Source organism: Oncorhynchus clarkii, chromosome 28 (genome assembly GCF_045791955.1).
Source record: "Oncorhynchus clarkii lewisi isolate Uvic-CL-2024 chromosome 28, UVic_Ocla_1.0, whole genome shotgun sequence".
In the NCBI taxonomy this organism is placed as follows: Eukaryota; Metazoa; Chordata; class Actinopteri; order Salmoniformes; family Salmonidae; genus Oncorhynchus; species Oncorhynchus clarkii.
In genome coordinates this window covers 13,049,503-13,066,676 of record NC_092174.1, presented here as the reverse complement: position 1 = coordinate 13,066,676, position 17,174 = coordinate 13,049,503, and the positions used below count along the sequence as shown (strand labels likewise).

Below are 17,174 nucleotides of genomic sequence, written 5' to 3'. Positions count from 1 at the left end.
GTCAACTAGGTGGAACTTGCTATGGGTTAATAAGGAAGAATCACAGAATTCCAACCAGGTTAGCAGCTTTAAAACTGTTCAGACTATACATACTCCAGCATTTATTTAAAAACTGCTAATACACCAATAGAAGAAGAATAAATTGACTACTTTAAAATGGAGCTAGCCCCCAATGGTGTTGCCCATGCTGTAACAGAAGACGCCTTTACGAAGATAAAGGGGGTGCTATCTTTCCATATCTATGATCAATCAATAAACAAACATGTTGCCACTTCAATTACTAGCTCAAAGACAACCCTGATCCCAAATCATCCCAAGAAACTATTCAAGTATCCCACAGGGTGATTGCGCCCTCTCTTGGCAAGGATTGGTAAGACATTTATATCACCTATATATATATATATATTACTATTTCTATATCTCCCATTTACCCTCTGTCTCTATGTGATTGACAGGTCACACGTCAACCCTGACAAAATTCCCCTGAGCCCCAGACACGAGTGGGCCATGCTACTGCTGGAGAAGGCTTGGTTAAAAGCACACTTCAATCACGCCAAAGGGGAACGCCCCCCAACCCGCCGTGCCCATTCTGCCCAGATATATAACCCGTAAACCAGCTGTGCCCTGCTGTCAATCAACTGTATTTGTTCCTTTGTCGATCTCTATCAACACCCTCTTCTGTTCACCTGTCTGACTACCTGTATCTTTTGAGAAGTGTAACTTGTTCCAAAAAACCCTTTTGGTTTATTTCACAAAATGTTTACATTCTGTCATAAAGAGCACATGTTTAACATAATAAAAAACATGCTTTCCCATCTCAAGAGCTTAAATTTAAAAAGTACTATAGTAAGTGCCTATTAAGTACCAAATAAATTAACAGGGCTGACCGTAAAAGGGTTGACAATTTAATAATAAATCAGCCATAAATCTGCTCGTGACAGCAGGAATGGAAGCTTTTTGTGTGCAACAGAGAGTGGCAATTGAAGGCAGGCTTCACAAAAAAAACTGTAATTTCTAGCCTGTCTGTCTACGGGTAACAGGGTTGACTTGTTATGCTCGACCAGCTCAGTTTTCCACCACAAAACACCAGAAAATTGCCCTTTTTAAAAAAAAAATTTTTTTTTTTTACCAGCTCACCTGTTTTTACACTCTGATTTGACTTTGTTTAATATTTCTATATAACAATAAAAAAAGAATAGTTTCACCATATTAAAAGTTCAGTTCACATAACAAGGTTGACCTGAGAATGAGGGACAGGTGTAAACGAATCATAATAAATAAATAATCATCATCAGAAATGACTTCGTCAAAGCAACAAAATAGCTAGTGCTTTACAATGACGGTGAAAACTTGGGAGACATTTTTGGATGAAGTGGTTTGAAATCTTCCTAGAATTGGCACAAGGTTGATGGAGGCATATGTCAAAATGCTGAATATTTGCACTTTAGCGAGCCTTTATTCATATACAAAATCTGATTTATTGAATGATCCAAGTGGTCTATATTAAAGGGCACTTTATTTCATGTAACAGGCTTTTGAAATTCAGTATTGATGCACAATTTCCACTTAAAATATCAAAGGGATGCAAAAGGCACTCATTTCGTGGAACGACCCAACTACCAATGACTGATCGTTTCAGAATCATAACTCTGGTTTCTGATTGGAAACACAGAGTGGGTAGTTTAGAGATACAAAGACTGCTCTATGGCTTACACCATGGCATTTACGTAATGGTTATTTTGTTCCTGAAATCCCCTCTTATACTGTATCAGTGGGATCCATTCACAACAAATGGTATTAGGAATACTGACACACACACACATAATCGTCGGTATGAGAACTCGCCCACGCCGGTGCGGTTTGAGGACGAATCAGAGAACGAAGCGGAGTCTTGCTACCTGGATCGGGAGAGTGGGCGGGCCACGGGCCAGAAATCCAAGGGCATTCTAGAAAAGAAGACAGAGCGTAGAATCATCATTACAGGCCCTACTCCAATACTGGAGGACGTCAGTTTCACGAATGCTGTTTCTACCCAGGTGACGGAGTCAGCGATGTTGGTGAGGAAATGAAAAGATTGTGGATCTAATCTTAGGGATCTTCCGGTGCCCGAACCACAGACTGCTACGGCCCAGCCCGGAAACGCGGAGGAGAATCAGGGGAAGAAGGTCACTCGCTGTGTCCTACCAGCTCAATCAGATGGGATCCCCCAACTAGAACAGCCCAGCAGTGGCTGCCCCAAAGTGGCAGCGGTCACCATCGGGGAGGTCCTGATTCTGGGAGAGGAATCAGTTTAATCAGCTTTTTGATATGCCACACCTGTCAAGTGGATGAATTATCTTGGCAAAGGAGAAATGCTCACTAACAGTGACGTAAACAGATGAGTGCAAAACTTTTTAGAGAAATATGATTTTTGTGCATATGGAACATTTCTGGGATCTTTTATTTCAGCTCATGAAACATGGGCCCAACACTTTACATGTTGAGTTTATATTTTTGTTCAGTTTATATATACAGTACCAGTCAAAAGCTTGGACACATCTACTCATTCCAGGGGTTTTCTTTATTTGTACTATTTTCTGCATTGTAGAATAATAGTGAAGCCATCAAAACTATGAAATAACACATATGGAATCATGTAGTAATCCAAAAAGTGTTAAACAAATCAAAATATATTTAAGATTCTTCAAATTAGCCACCCTTTGCCTTGATGACAGCTTCGCACACTCTTGGCATTCTCTCAACCAGCTTCATGAGGTAGTCACCTGGAATGCATTTTAGGTAACAGGTGTGCCTTGTTAAAAGTTAATTTGTGGAATTTAATGCATTTGAGCCAATCAGTTTTTTTGTGACAAGGTAGGGGTGGTATACAGAAGATAGCCCTATTTGGTAAAAGAAATAAGCAAAGAGAAACGACAGTCCATCCTTACTTTAAGACATGAGGATCAGTCAATCCGGAAAATTTCAAGAACTTTGAAAGTTTCTTCAAGTGCAGTCACAAAAACCATCAAGCACTATGATGAAACTGGCTCTCATGAGGACTGCCACAGGAAAGGAAGATCCAGAGTTACCTCTGCTGCAGAGGATACGTTCATTCAAATTAACTGCACATCAGATTGCAGCCCAAATAAATGCATCACAGAGTTCAGACACATCTCAACATCAACTGTTCAGAGGAGACTGTGTAAATCAGGCCTTCATGGTCAAATTGCTGCAAAGAAACCACTACTAAAGGACACCAATATGAAGAAGAGACTTGCACCGGCCAAGAAGCACGAACAATGTACATTAGACCGGTGGAAATCTGTCCTTTGGTCTTTTTGTTTCCAACCACTATGTCTTTGTGAGATGCAGAGTAGGTGAGTGGATGATCTCCGCATGTGTGGTTCCCACCGTGAAGCATGGAGGAGGAGGTGTGATGGTGCTTTGCTGGTGACACTGGCAGTTATTTATTTAGAATTCAAGGCACACTTAACCAGCATGGCTTCCACAGCATTCTGCAGTGATACACCATCCCATCTGGTTTGCGCTTAGTGGGACTGTCATTTGTTTTTTAACAGGACAATGACCCAAAACACACCTCCAGGATGCTCTGTCTGTACACGTTGGTAACGTATGTGGGAGGTCTATGGCAGAGTGGGATGGTAGACCCAAACTCTCACTGCGACGGTTCTTCTCCTTCGTTGAGCTGCACAGTGTGGGCAGGCTGGTGAAGGGAGGGCGCTCCACCAGCATGGAACAGCTCAGTATCTCAGCGCCTCTGGCCAGCTCCGCCTCACCCAGCCACACCCACAGGCTTCACCCCAACGCCCGCCAGCAGAGGACCCCCTCACTACAGGCACGGTGCACAGTAAGCATCAGTCTTTCAATTCAGGTCAGCTCAGTTGCATTCTCACTAACTCATTAAGCAACAGAAAGGCCTATGGCACTTTACTCTTATACCATTCTTTAACATTTTCATGTTGAGATGTATTTTCATGGCTGACATACAAGAGACTGTCTGTGACTGTCAGCACTCAGGGGACAACATCAACTGCACTGATGATGACACCTTGTTGCAATGTGCTTCTCTGTCACCAGGTGTCCCCACTGGCCCAGCTTCAGAAGCCTCTCTGTGCAGAGTCTGGAGAGGAGAGTGGAGCGTTCAACCATTCTGGGAGGGGTGCCCGTGCCTTAAAGCCTAGCACCCAGGTAGTGTGTGTGTGTGTGGTGTGTGTGGTGTGTGTGTGTGTGTGTGTGTGTGTGTGTGTGTGTGTGTGTGTGTGTGTGTGTGTGTGTGTGTGTGTGTGTGTGTGTGTGTGTGTGTGTGTGTGTGTGTGTGTGTGTGTGTGTGTGTGTGTGTGTGTGTGTGTGTGTGTGTGTGTGTGTGTGTGTGGAGAGAGGGAGAGAGAAGGACAAAAGAGATGTATCATTGTGTATAGCCTCTAAATCAACTAGCTCTGCCAATAGTACTCTGTACTTTCAAATGGTGAAAAAAAACTATAATGAAACAGAAATTCAATTCCAATCAAGAAATTTCAGGACAACATAAAGGAAAAGGGGGAATGTGAATACTGTCATCCTTTTTAACAACACTACAAACACACGCAGTTCTTCTTAATCTACACTGAACAAATGCCATTCCATATGCACAAAAACCTTATTTCTCTCAAATGGTGTGCACAAATTTGTTTACATCCCTGTTAGTGAGCATTTCACTTTTGCCAAGAGAATCCATCCACCTGACAGGTGTGGCATATCAAACAGCTGATTAAACAGCATGGTCAGTACACAGGTGAACCTTGTGCTGGGGACAATAAAAGGCCATTTTAAAATATGCAGTTCTGTCACACAACACAATGCCACAGATGTCTCAAGTTTTGAGGTAGTGTGCAATTGGCATGCTGAGTGCAAGAATGTCCACCAGAGCTGTTGCCAGATAATTTAATGTTAATTTCTCTACCATAGGCCGCCTCCCAATGTAATTTTAGAATATTTGGCAGTACGTCCAACCGATCTCACAATCACAGACCACTTGTAACCATGCCTTACCAGGACCTCCACAGTTGGCTTATTCATTTGCAGGATCGTCTGAGACCAGCCATCCGGACAGTTGGTGAAACTTTAGGTTTGCACAACCGAAGAATTTCTGCACAAACTGTCAGAAACCATCTCATCTGCCTGCTCGTTGTCCTCACCACGGTCTTGAACTGACTGCAGTTCGTCGTCGTAACTAACTTCAGTGGGCAAATGCTCCCCGTCAATGTCCACTGGCACACTGGAGAAGTATGCTCTTCATAGATGAGTTCCGGTTTCAACTGTACCGGGCAGATAGCAGACGGCGTGTATGGCGTCATGTGGGCGAGCGGTTTGCTGATGTCAACGTGAACAGAGTGCCCCATGGTGGCGGTGGAGTTATGGTATGGGCAGGCATAAGCTATGTACAACGAATAAGATTGCATATAATTGGCAATTTGAATGCGCAGTATTACTGTGACAAGCTCCTGAGGCCCATTGTTGTGCCATTCATCTGCCGCCATCACCTCGTGATGCATGATAATGTTTGGGATGCTCTGAATCGACATGTACGACAGCGTGTTTCAGTTCCAGCCAATAGTTGGAGCAGCTGTACACAGCCCATTTGTAAATAGCCCATCCAACTACCTACCTCATCCCAATATTTGTTTTTGTTTTTCTGCTCTTTTGCACACCAGTATTTCGAATTGCACATCGTCATCTGCACATACAGAATATCACTCCAGTGTAAATTGCTCAGTTGAAATTACTTTGCCACTATTGGCCTATTTATTGCCTTACCTCCTTACTTCATTTGCACTCTGTTTTTGTTTTTGTCGCACTGCTTTGCTTTATCTTGGTCAGGTCACAGTTGTAAATGAGAACTTGTTCTCAACTGGCCTACCTGGTTAAATAAAGGTGAAATATTTTTTGGGGAATAAAAACAAATATCCAGCAACTTCGTACAGCCATTGAAGAGGAGTGGGACAACATTCCACTGACCACAATCAACAGCCTCATCAGCTCTATGCGAAGGAAATGTGTCACGCTGCATGAGGCAAATGGTCACACCAGATACTGACTGGTGTTCTGATCCACGCCCCTACATGTTTTTTAAAGGTATCTGTGACCAACAGATGCATATCTGTACTCCCAGTCATGTGAAATCCATAGATTAGGGCCTAATGAATGTATTTCAATTGACTGATTTCCTCATATGAACTGTAACTCGGGAAAGTCTTTGAAATGATTGCATGTTACGTTTATATTTTTGTTCAGTGTAGATTGTAGACCTTATTTCACACTAGGCAATGTTTGACTTGGCACAATGCCTTTTGTTTATACAAACCATATAGCTAGATTATTGTAAGAACCCAATTTCCAATAGGAGCCCGATTTTGACAACTGCCACTAATTTTTCATGAAGGTAAATATATACCCCCACTACATTTCACCCAGAGAGCCCTGAGTGTGGAAGAGGTCCCATGGGGCTTGTCATCCAGGACTTCCCTGATGGAACCCTTCTCCTAGAGCTTACCAGAGCCCCATTTATCTCCATCCCTCTATCGCCCTCCCTCCACCCCTCTCTCTCATCTCAGGTGTGTATGTGGAGCAGGTAGGGGACGGTTCCTGGGCGCTGGGGATGAGATCCTGGAGGTGAACGGGGAGGCAGTGGCTGGACTGACCCTGGATCAGGTGTCAGGTCTCATGACCCGCAACAGCACCGCCTCTATCCATATATCCTGCCACTCCGTCGAAACCAGCGATGAGCAATGCAATACTGGAATATTCCATTATCCATTTCAATAAATTAAAAAACACTGGACACTGCCCTGTGATGATGTCATGACGAAAACACGAGAATGGAAATAAGCAAGCATAATGAGAGATTTGTTTAACTCTGGGAGAACCAAAGGAAGGACATAATCAACCTAATTGTATTTGTCCATTATTAGGCCTAGTCTTTGAAGATTCAGGCAAATGTAAGTACTGGTAAATCCAAACTGATGTCAAATAAAACAGAGGAGAAATAAGATGCTGCACCTAATGGTCATTTTGCATTTCACAATAAATCACATATTGTTTCGAAGGTGATAGTGAAATCTGTTTATTAAATTAGGCTACCTGTTTAACCTGCACTCACTCGTCCTATGCAATATTTGGTAACTTGCTAAATGACAGTTCAACCCAATATTGACATTTTTCTAACACACAGCCTCCCTTGCGAATCTAATTGCAAGCTTTGTTGAAAAAGCTCATTCATCAAATATCTCTACTACCGAGGTAGCGGACTTTCTTATGAACTTTACCAACAGCTTGGGGCCCGAGACCAGGTTTTGTAGAATCTAGCTCCAACTACATTGATTCGCCGAAGGTCAATACTTAATACTTAAAAAATACATATATCAAACGCTCACCTTGTACTTATGTTTGCACTCTGTAGTTGCGCGCCTTTCTTTGCTGAAATCCAGACTTTTTCAATAAAAGTTGTAGGCTATTTGATTAACGTTTATTGAAAACGTATGGATTTCGGCAAATAAAGAAAGGCACGCAACTACAGAGGGCAAACACGTACAAGGCGGGCGTTTCCTAATTTACTTTTAAAAATGTTATTTAACCTGGGCGAATCGATGTAGCCTGGTCTCGGCTCCACGCCGTTGGTCAACTTCATCAGAAACTTAATTCACAATGGAGTGAAGTTTAGTCCGCTACCAAGGTGGTTAATTTCTTTCTCAAAAGTTATTCATCAACGCTATAGACCTACCGTATGTTATTCTTATTTTTTTGTGTGGCAGTGTCTCCTTCTGCAGTCAATCGATTGACTTTAACGAAAAAGGTTGGGAAATAGGCTAGTGTTTGTTTTTCTCTTTTTGTATAGCCGACAGCTTGCCCAGTCTGCTTTTACTGGATGTAAGAGGATGCTTTTCGTGACCAGTCATCCACAGCACGTGATATTATGTCAAAGGTTGTGTGACACTCAACTTTCAAGGCGTGAAAACAGAGAGCTAGTGAATGAGGGGACATTGGTGGGGATTTTTTTAATCAATGGAAGTGAGTGGCTCTAATGTGTTCCGTTTAGCGTAGGACGTTTTCTCCACAGTCTGAAGCTTAGACGTGTCAGTAAATATGTCTATGGAGGCGAAAGAAACGCACACCTGTTTAGGCGAGGTGCTGGAGTAGAACACTTGAAAAAGAAAAGGACAGCCGCACACTCTGTCTCAACTTGTCTTTGTAGAATAGGCTACATATTAATGGCCAAGTACGTCTTATTATACATTATACTAAGTTTAAGAATAGGCCTAATCCTTGCCACCTCTGATGGTCCGACAAAAGTAGGTTAGGCTATAGGCACAGACTGTAAACCAAGGCCTATATTCCTAATCGTAGCCTACTAGGCTTATCGAACATGGGGTAATACATTCCAATAAAACGGAATTATGATAGGCTAGTTGCGCCTTTCATTTGAATGAACAAAAAAAGCGTGGAAAATACCTGACCATTTAGCCTATAGCCTATGCTGTATGTCCTCCAGTGATGGTGCGTCACTGCTGATTTCTCCCTCCGCTTATCCGATGAAAGCGAGCTGATATGGGTTTTATCTCTCTCAGCCATGTCACCCCCGGGGACTCCCGCTAAATTTGCCACGAATACCAGGCATGGCTACCCCATAGATAAGCTACATAAAAACAATGACAGTGAACAATTCCTTCCAGCATCAGAAGTCATTTGGTATTGGGTCCATTTGTGTATTCAACTTAGACAACAAAAAAATTACACATTGATCATCTCCAAAGTACTGATGTTGAAATTAATATAATAGAATATTAGAGAATAGGCCTCGATTCAACTGAAATGTATATTACTACAGCCTAATGATTATGATTAGTTTATAATTATGATTATTAGGCTATTATTATTATTATATCCTATGACTATTATTATCAGTGTCGGTCTACAAATTATAGGGTTGTATTGCCTAATTTTAATTGGAAATTAAGCCTTATGCACGACAAAGATAAACATATTGTACCTTACAGACTTGTTTGTTTATTTTCCAGGGGCGGAATAATATCAGGAAAATATAACCACATAGATTCACCTTTTGCCTATACCTCGCATCGTTGTAGTTACTGGAGCTGCATCCATATGTCTTTATGCTTTGCCCTCCACAAGCCTATATAGCCTACGACAGCCAAATAATAATGAATCATTTCATAAATAATGGGTTTAGTGGCTTATCAGGAACGAAGAGTCCGCTGCCGTGCGCTTATCTCGCCTGGCCACATTGCGCTCGTGTTCCGCTCCCCATACTGAGCGGGCGCGCTGGACGCAGTGAGGAATAACTCAAACCTCACTTCCAGTTCCACACTGCACTTCACCGGCACTAAAAAAAACCTCAGACATGGATGACCCACTCACAAAATGGCTCCACTTTCACACTAGCATCAACAAGACGTCGGGAACGGTAAGCGCATAAAATTAATCGATATTTCCTTTTTCCATGCCTGGGGTTTGCACGGTAAATATTTTTGAATTACAATTAGGAGTGTGTTTGAAGTGTTTTTTCGTTATTGTTCGTTGGTTGGCCACTTTAGAATACATTAGGAACGCATTAGGCCCTATTATTTTTGGGGATTTATTTTTAAACAATTATAGGCGAATCATAAATAATTATGTGGCTATTGGTTCGAAACGGTTTTGTGTGATTGTTTTGGCCTATGTTAATGATTGTATGAATATGAATAATTATTGTTATTGTCTCATTGACAATGGTAAGCTATATTATTATCCTACAGTTCAAAAGGATTGGCTTGTGGTTTCTTCGTTGTTTTGGGTTATGGTAGGCTACACATGTCAGTACTACAGCATCGATAGAACCAAAAAGGGAACCAAAAATAAATCAAACATTCGAACAATAGCTCGGTGATGTCAACCTTTGTTCCAAATGTCTGATGCAATCTATAATCGAAGTGACTGCCTATTGGATCGTAGGCTATTGCTTTAACCATAGAAACGAAAATCCCTCAGAGAAAAGCCATTTTGATGAGGTTTGTTTCAACAATAAAGACAATTAAGAATGATATTCACTTACTCTCTTGTTAATAATACATTATTTCACATGATCAAATTAAATAGGCCTAATAGGTCATTTCAAAAGGAAATATTTCAAGTTAATGCTCACAATCCAGACGGCTTTTCTCGCAAAATGTTTTTGTTATAGGATTTGAAGAAAAGGTCATTTTCGAAAACAGCAACACCAATTTTCATTTTAAATGTCATATTGAATGCTTGCTCCATATAGGCCTTGGTCACTGTTTTTCAAATGAGAATAACGGACGTTTAAAAACAGTAGTTTGAGGTGGAAAGTATTTCGCTGAACAACACCATTGGCGATCAAAGGCAGTCAATTATGTTTTTGACTGACCTCTCGTAACGTGCCCCGCGCTTTATTCATATCCATTGTGTTCGCTATTCAAACTACATTTATTACTTATTTTCTGAAAAATATTCAGTGTGGTGCACTCAAACATGGCCATAGGTAGGCTATTTGGAGAATTACAAGGCCTAGTCTATTTGGTTTCCTAATAGCGAACCATTCGATCAGCCTTATAGGATTTATCTAGGGTCTAATCCAACATGTTGGGGGAAAATAAAACAACCATAGCCTCCAAAACAACATGGCAACGAGTTGCGAATCACAGTATATTTGTAGCATTGATGAGGACATTTACCACCAGTTCTGAATTGAAAGCATGTTAACATTTGCTGCGCAGATGCCTGCATTTTAGGGGCTATTTTCTTGATAGTCTATACGAAATGTATATATGTGGTGCTTTATAGGATACATGTAGGCCTATGCCAACTGCCCTACACAGATGAATAACAGCCTTATAATGATGGAATCGTGGAGTGATGAAATTATCGGGAAATGCCTTTGTTGACTGCCTTGACCTGAATCAACAACAATAATGTTTCTATATCAGTCCTCTTTTATTGCATGCATTTACAAAGTGTTTTCTGCCCCACAGTGTGGTGTTTTCGACAGCTGATTTATAGAGAGACATTTCATAGGATATAACTCCAACGTGATGAAATTATGGAAAAAATGAAGCTGGATCTTTGTCCTGGAAGTCCCGGTGCCAAATTATGCATCCCGCTGAAGCAGGATTCCATCAGGGAGAATGGGTGCCAAGACCTGGAGGACTCGAAGGAGGGGAACTTCAATGGGGAAAGGGTTAAGACAGATGACGCGCCTCTGCGGAACACGCGCAACGGGACCATCATCCTAAACGGCGTTGCCAAGGAAACCGCTTACGACGCCCTTGACCTGAAAAGGGAAGTACCAGTGATCGAGCTCTTGAGGAGAGACGATATAAAGACGGGACAGCAGAGAACCGACAGTCAAACGGTACCGATCACGGAGCTTCGCAGACCACCCGTGCCGTTGCCGCTGCCGCACCGAGACGCGCTGATCGACGCTCGAATGGTTCAGCTGAGCCCAAACGCGTTCCCTCTCCCGGCGCGAGCAATGCTCTACAACTTGGCGCAACCTCTCGCTGCAATCAACAGGTAAAGTAAAATAAACTATAATATAGCTTTGAAAAATATTATCCTGATTGCCCCCCCCCCCTCCCCTAAATAATATAGCCTATAATTATAGCCTATAGACGTCTATACGTTATTCATCTTCGTTTATTTTTGTGGCAGAATAGGCCTAATCCTTTGTAAATTATTACTTACAGGTATAGCCTACATCAAAACATGTTTTTTTATAGCCTACCTATAAACCTAAATAACGGAGAAACAGAAAAGTGAATGTAGTAGCTTGTTATCTAGGCAATTGGCTCATTCACCTTCACAAAGGTATTTGTCAGAGCCTTCACCTCTAGGCTACCTGTGTTGATTAATTGCAGTCAGATTTATTTCTGTTTATTAGTCTGAATAGCGAAGATTTCAGGTTAGACTACTTGTACCTATAATACCCTTACACTTTATGTGTTTTGGTTGCAATTTTGGACACGGAGACCATCTGTATGTCATATATTATACAGGCTATAATAAGGCTATACATCTCATGAAAGATTTTGGTATTGCCTACACATCATATTGGTAAGCTGTTGTATATGTGCCTGTGTGTAAGTTGTTTGTGTGTATGGTAGTATGTGTACCTGTTTCTCATATCTATTCTCTGTCACTAGTCTTGGAGGGGAGTCGGAACAGTACGGCATGTACCCCAGCAACAGGGTAAAGCGCCGTCCTGCGCCTTACGAGGTTGAGCTCGACGAGGGTAGGCGCATTTTAGATCTTTCTAAGTATGGTAAGACGCACCTCTGCTGTGTCCTCCTCCTGCTCACAGTCTTCTTCTCAATCCTCTCCTCATCCCAATATCACCCCATTCCGTTTATCCAACGACATGGCCGCAACATGGGCAGGTATTGAAGAAAATAGGCTACCGACCGACCATCAATCTATAGAGCACTCCTAAACAAATCTCCCAAACTAGTCAATGATGTCGAATATGATATCTATGGTTTTAGCTTATTAGAAACATCTGTAGGATACAGCGTCTCGTGTTCTCGATCAACCACTCACAGTCAAATAGCGTGGGGGAGGGTGGAGGGAGTTAGCTGCCACCTTGCCAAGGCTTTGCTGCATAGTAAGCTGGCATATTACGGGAGGCTGGGTGTGTTCCAAGAGAAAGAAATGGTATACTGTACACCAACGGGATATTGTATTTCTCAAATGCATCCCACAGTTTCCGACGCGAGCCGCAGGTGTTATTCATTGGCTATATGTACCATTATATTAAACACCACATTGGGAAATATATGATAATGGATAACATACATTTATGTTACCCGCTGCGTCTCCTAGCCCACTTCTGACATCAATGTAGCAAAGTCAAGATTAGAGTCCATCCCGCGGCACTGTGCTCGCCAACCCAATAATGTAATCGGTGTGCCAAACTCAGGAACCTCTTCACATATGGCAGAGCATAGACAAGTACATGTATACAGATTATAAAAGTACTGTTGTCTAAATAAATTGGTCAGCTCACTATGTTATATCTTGTGCTAGAGTGTTTAAAGAGTCCCACTTCTGGTTGCTTTACAATACATAACCAGCTCGTTAACCAAGGCACCGTAGAGCTGTCTTCAGAAATTGAAAATGCAGTCACTCGTCACCACCTTTACGCTGGCTTCTGTCATGCCGCTATTCTCATTTTGTATCTCACTCGACTACTTTACCACCATTAAAACATTCTCATCACTTTGTCGCTTTTCAATTTACTTTGTGAAGAGGAAGGATTACATCTAAAGTGACCAAGTACATTCTGTAGAGCAGATAAGACAAACATCAAGGGAGAATTTGAGAGAATACGACATTTGGACTGACTGAGTCTTACTCTTAATTTGTGCATCCCCTTTCCCAATCCCGTATCTTTCCCATTACTCCTCTTTCCTCCCCTCCACTCCCCTCCCCTCTTCCTCTCCTCCGCCAGCTGGCCAACCAAAGATCGTAAGGCGGATCTTCACCAACAGCCGGGAGCGCTGGCGGCAGCAGAATGTCAACGGGGCGTTCTCCGAGCTCCGCAAGCTCATCCCCACCCACCCACCGGACAAGAAGCTGAGCAAGAACGAGATCCTGCGTCTGGCCATGAAGTACATCAGCTTCCTGTCCAACCTGCTGGACGACCAGGACGGAGGGGCCACCGTGGGCGTGGGTGACGGGACAGGGCTGCTGGTGGGGGGCCGTGAGGGTGGACCCCAGGGCCCTCGTCAGGACGGGGTGGGACTGGCCAGGGAGGACGACCTCCTCCTCCAGGGCACGTTGTCGCCCGGGTCCAGCTGTGGGAGTCTGCCAGACGGGGACGGCAGCCCCGAGAGCTTCACCGAGGACCAAGACTCACCTCCAGCCCAGAGAACTGTGCCCGTGCCGCGCGGTAGGGACCTACGACGCAATGCACGCCCACAAGATGGCGGCAGCCAGCGATGACGGTGATGATAATAGTGGTGGGGATGGTGGCGATGTGGTGTCGGTGATGACGATGGTGGATACGGAGTTGGTGGAGTTGATGGTGGACCGCAGGGAAACAAAGGGATTGACTTATGTCCCCAGAAGAGGGATGACTCAAATATGGATGAGTCTGAGAAGGGCCCTAGCATCTCTGAGCTCTATCTAAAGAACGGTGCTTCAGGTTCGGGGAGCATGCTGATGCCGGAATTTCACTTCATCAGGATTCTAATGTCCTTTTTTTGGTCCTTTTTTGGTCAGTTGGTTAACAAAATGAAAGACTTGTAAATTCTGCATGCTTCATGCTGTCTAGGACCTGGGTTGAGGAACACCTCATATTTCCTGCATTATGAATGTTCAAATAGAGTGTGCTTCTGTTACACTATCATGTTATACATACATCATATGTCATCGTCATAAAAGTCATTGATGCCATGGTACCAGCAGGCGACGCATCAGTCCACACCAGGAAATGTCAATAGGAATGCCATCATGCTCTCTCACCTTGGGTTAAGAATAAGATCAATCTTTACCAGTTGTCAATGAGGGCCATTTGAACTGTTCTGAAAGTTTACGACAACACGACAACAACATAACTGTTTCGCTGATAGCAATGGCTTGATGCCAAATCCTCACACAAAAAAATGCACATTTAATCACACATTGAAGACCATTATTATTTGCTTTAAAATGTGTTATCTTTAGCAAGGATTTAGCACTCTCAACACATGATCAAACATGTACATATAACATTAGCCTAACTTCTAAAATATTTTGACAGTGGTTCATGTCAAGTGATGTGATTAGGCAGTTTGATATAGTGGCCTATATTTTAGACAGGGCTTTCAGGCAGGTGGCTTTTTGAGAAGGATTCTGCTCTGTGCTCCTGATGACATACTATTCATTCAACAGTGGGTGAACAACATGTCAACTAGTAAATGAATGTCAAACACATATAATGATATAACAAACGTGGTACCTTATTTATTTATTTCCGCCACACATGACTGATTAGCGTTGAGTAAAACGACGCAGAGTAACATGGCAACTGACCGTTAAGCACGCACACACACACACACACACACACACACACACACACACACACACACACACACACACACACACACACACACACACACACACACACACACACACACACACACACACACACACACACACACACACACACACACATATACACACACACGCGCACACACACACACATATCGAGTACAATCTGTGTGAACAGTTTTGATTTCTGAGACATATTGCCTAAGCATGTAGATGGACATATGTGCAGCGAGGTTGCTAGCAACTACAACAGCCACAGGTATACAAATTCAAAATGAATCCTGTCAAGAGGTACAAATAGTATTTCTGTAACTGAGATCCAGTGAAATCATACGCTCACTTCCAACCATTTTGTATATTATAAATATCTATTTTAATGTTTTTCTCACTGTATTGCAGTTGTGGTTTGGTATGGTACACTAAGTATATCGCCTCCTAAATACACCCCTCCTTCTCTCTGTTGGGATGATCAACAACACCAGCAGTTTTATGTCAGTAAACAGTGAGGTGTACATCACTGTAGTTTGGTTATTTCATTACGGCTTTTTCAACATACATTTAGTAGCCTATCTTGGTACCTTTGGTTACTATTTTATGAACTACAGTAAAGCGAAGGGACATTGTATGTTCTGTTTAGTAAAAAAATAACATGTTTGTTGTATGATAAATATATCTATGACTATATGCAATGTTAACTTGATGACTTTTATATAAAATGCTGAATAAAATGAACACAGGAAAAGGCAACAAAATACTGATTATGTATGTTATAAATCATGGGTATCACACAATTTTTTTCCAGCGTTCTTATGATTCAGTTTTCTTTATTTACTTATTATTATTATTTTAGGAAACATCACCCATCACATAATTCAGACTATTGAACAACAATTGCAAGAATTAAAAAACAACTCATTCCTATATTTGGGGGCTAAATTAAGCACAAATGCAGTGAACCACCCCCTTCAACACAGCCTGGACAATGTGCTGTAAATCCATATCACGGCATGTAAAACACTCCCACTGGAGTCTGGAATCCTCACTTCCTCTTAGCAAGTGACAACTTCCTGCAAAGGTCAGAGTGGCTCAGTGACCTTCAGGATATCCTGCCATTGTGAAAGTGGTTCACACTCTTTTAAGACCTTCCACACTCAGTCCATCTGGAACATTACCCAACAATCACATGAAACACGAAGAGTTGTTCATTCACGATGATGCGGCACAAAACTCAAGAAGTAATCCACGGAAGCCATTATGATGCATGAACGCTACATCGACCATTTAACTTAATGATCATCTTGCAGTACAAAATATGTTTCATGTTTTTGTATGAATTACTGTGATATCGGCTGCACTTGCAGATATAGCAAAAACCAAAGTGCAGTGTTTCTAGTAAAGCGGAGGCACCCAGGTGTTCTAGGACCCCTCCAGTATTCCACATCAGGCTATGACTGACTGGACTGCGACCTCGATAACTAACTCTGTGGCTCGACTGCCAAACATTTACCTGCAGCCCGGAGACTGCAGTCATACTGTCCATCCAAAAAGAGAAACAGGAAAACAGGGACAGAGAAGTGCATGAGAGAGAGTGACAGAAAAAGGCAGGGGGGGGGACTGTGTGTGTGTGTGTGTGTGTGTGCGTGCGTGCGGGTGTCTATGTGTGTGTGTGTGTACATGCATGTCTGTGTGTGCACGTGCGCTTGTGAGCGGATTTATCAGCTCAGTGCAGATGGATGGCAGAGTGGCTCTTGCAGCCAAATGATTCTGTATGTTAATGAGTTGTTATCTGCTGCGCTGCAGGAACAATACACTGACTCTCACACAGTGGGGAACCAGCCTGCTGGGTACAGATTACACTGCCTACACCGCCATGGCAGTTATTTATATTTTCACACACAGTATATACCAACACACACACACATACACACATAAATGGTTTATGTCTTTTGACCTGGACAAATAGGACGGTGGAAAGCTGCTTTTCTTCGTTCTCTACCCACAGGTGGCGACGTCACTCCTTTTTATGGTTTCTATTAAACGTGTATGACTCAAGACCATCACCAGAAGGGCTGACTTGTAATTTACTCATCGTGCAA

General features: G+C 42.5%; 1 protein-coding gene across 2 annotated transcripts; it reads left to right on the top strand.

Annotated features, from left to right (window-relative positions):
• The first annotated feature begins 9,287 nt into the window (after window positions 1-9,287).
• LOC139387443 (T-cell acute lymphocytic leukemia protein 1-like) lies at window positions 9,288-15,830 on the top strand. Of its 2 annotated transcripts, none has more exons than XM_071133624.1 (4): window positions 9,288-9,457; window positions 11,022-11,562; window positions 12,192-12,280; window positions 13,496-15,830. In XM_071133624.1, the coding sequence occupies exons 2-4, from the start codon at window positions 11,090-11,092 to the stop codon at window positions 13,987-13,989; spliced, it is 1,056 nt and encodes a 351-aa protein (XP_070989725.1). In that variant the 5' UTR covers window positions 9,288-9,457; window positions 11,022-11,089; the 3' UTR covers window positions 13,990-15,830. The 2 variants fall into 2 exon arrangements, with proteins under 2 accessions (XP_070989725.1, XP_070989724.1); XM_071133623.1 differs by having other exon boundaries at window positions 9,361-9,457; window positions 12,192-12,310; window positions 13,496-15,071.
• The last annotated feature ends 1,344 nt before the right edge of the window (window positions 15,831-17,174 follow it).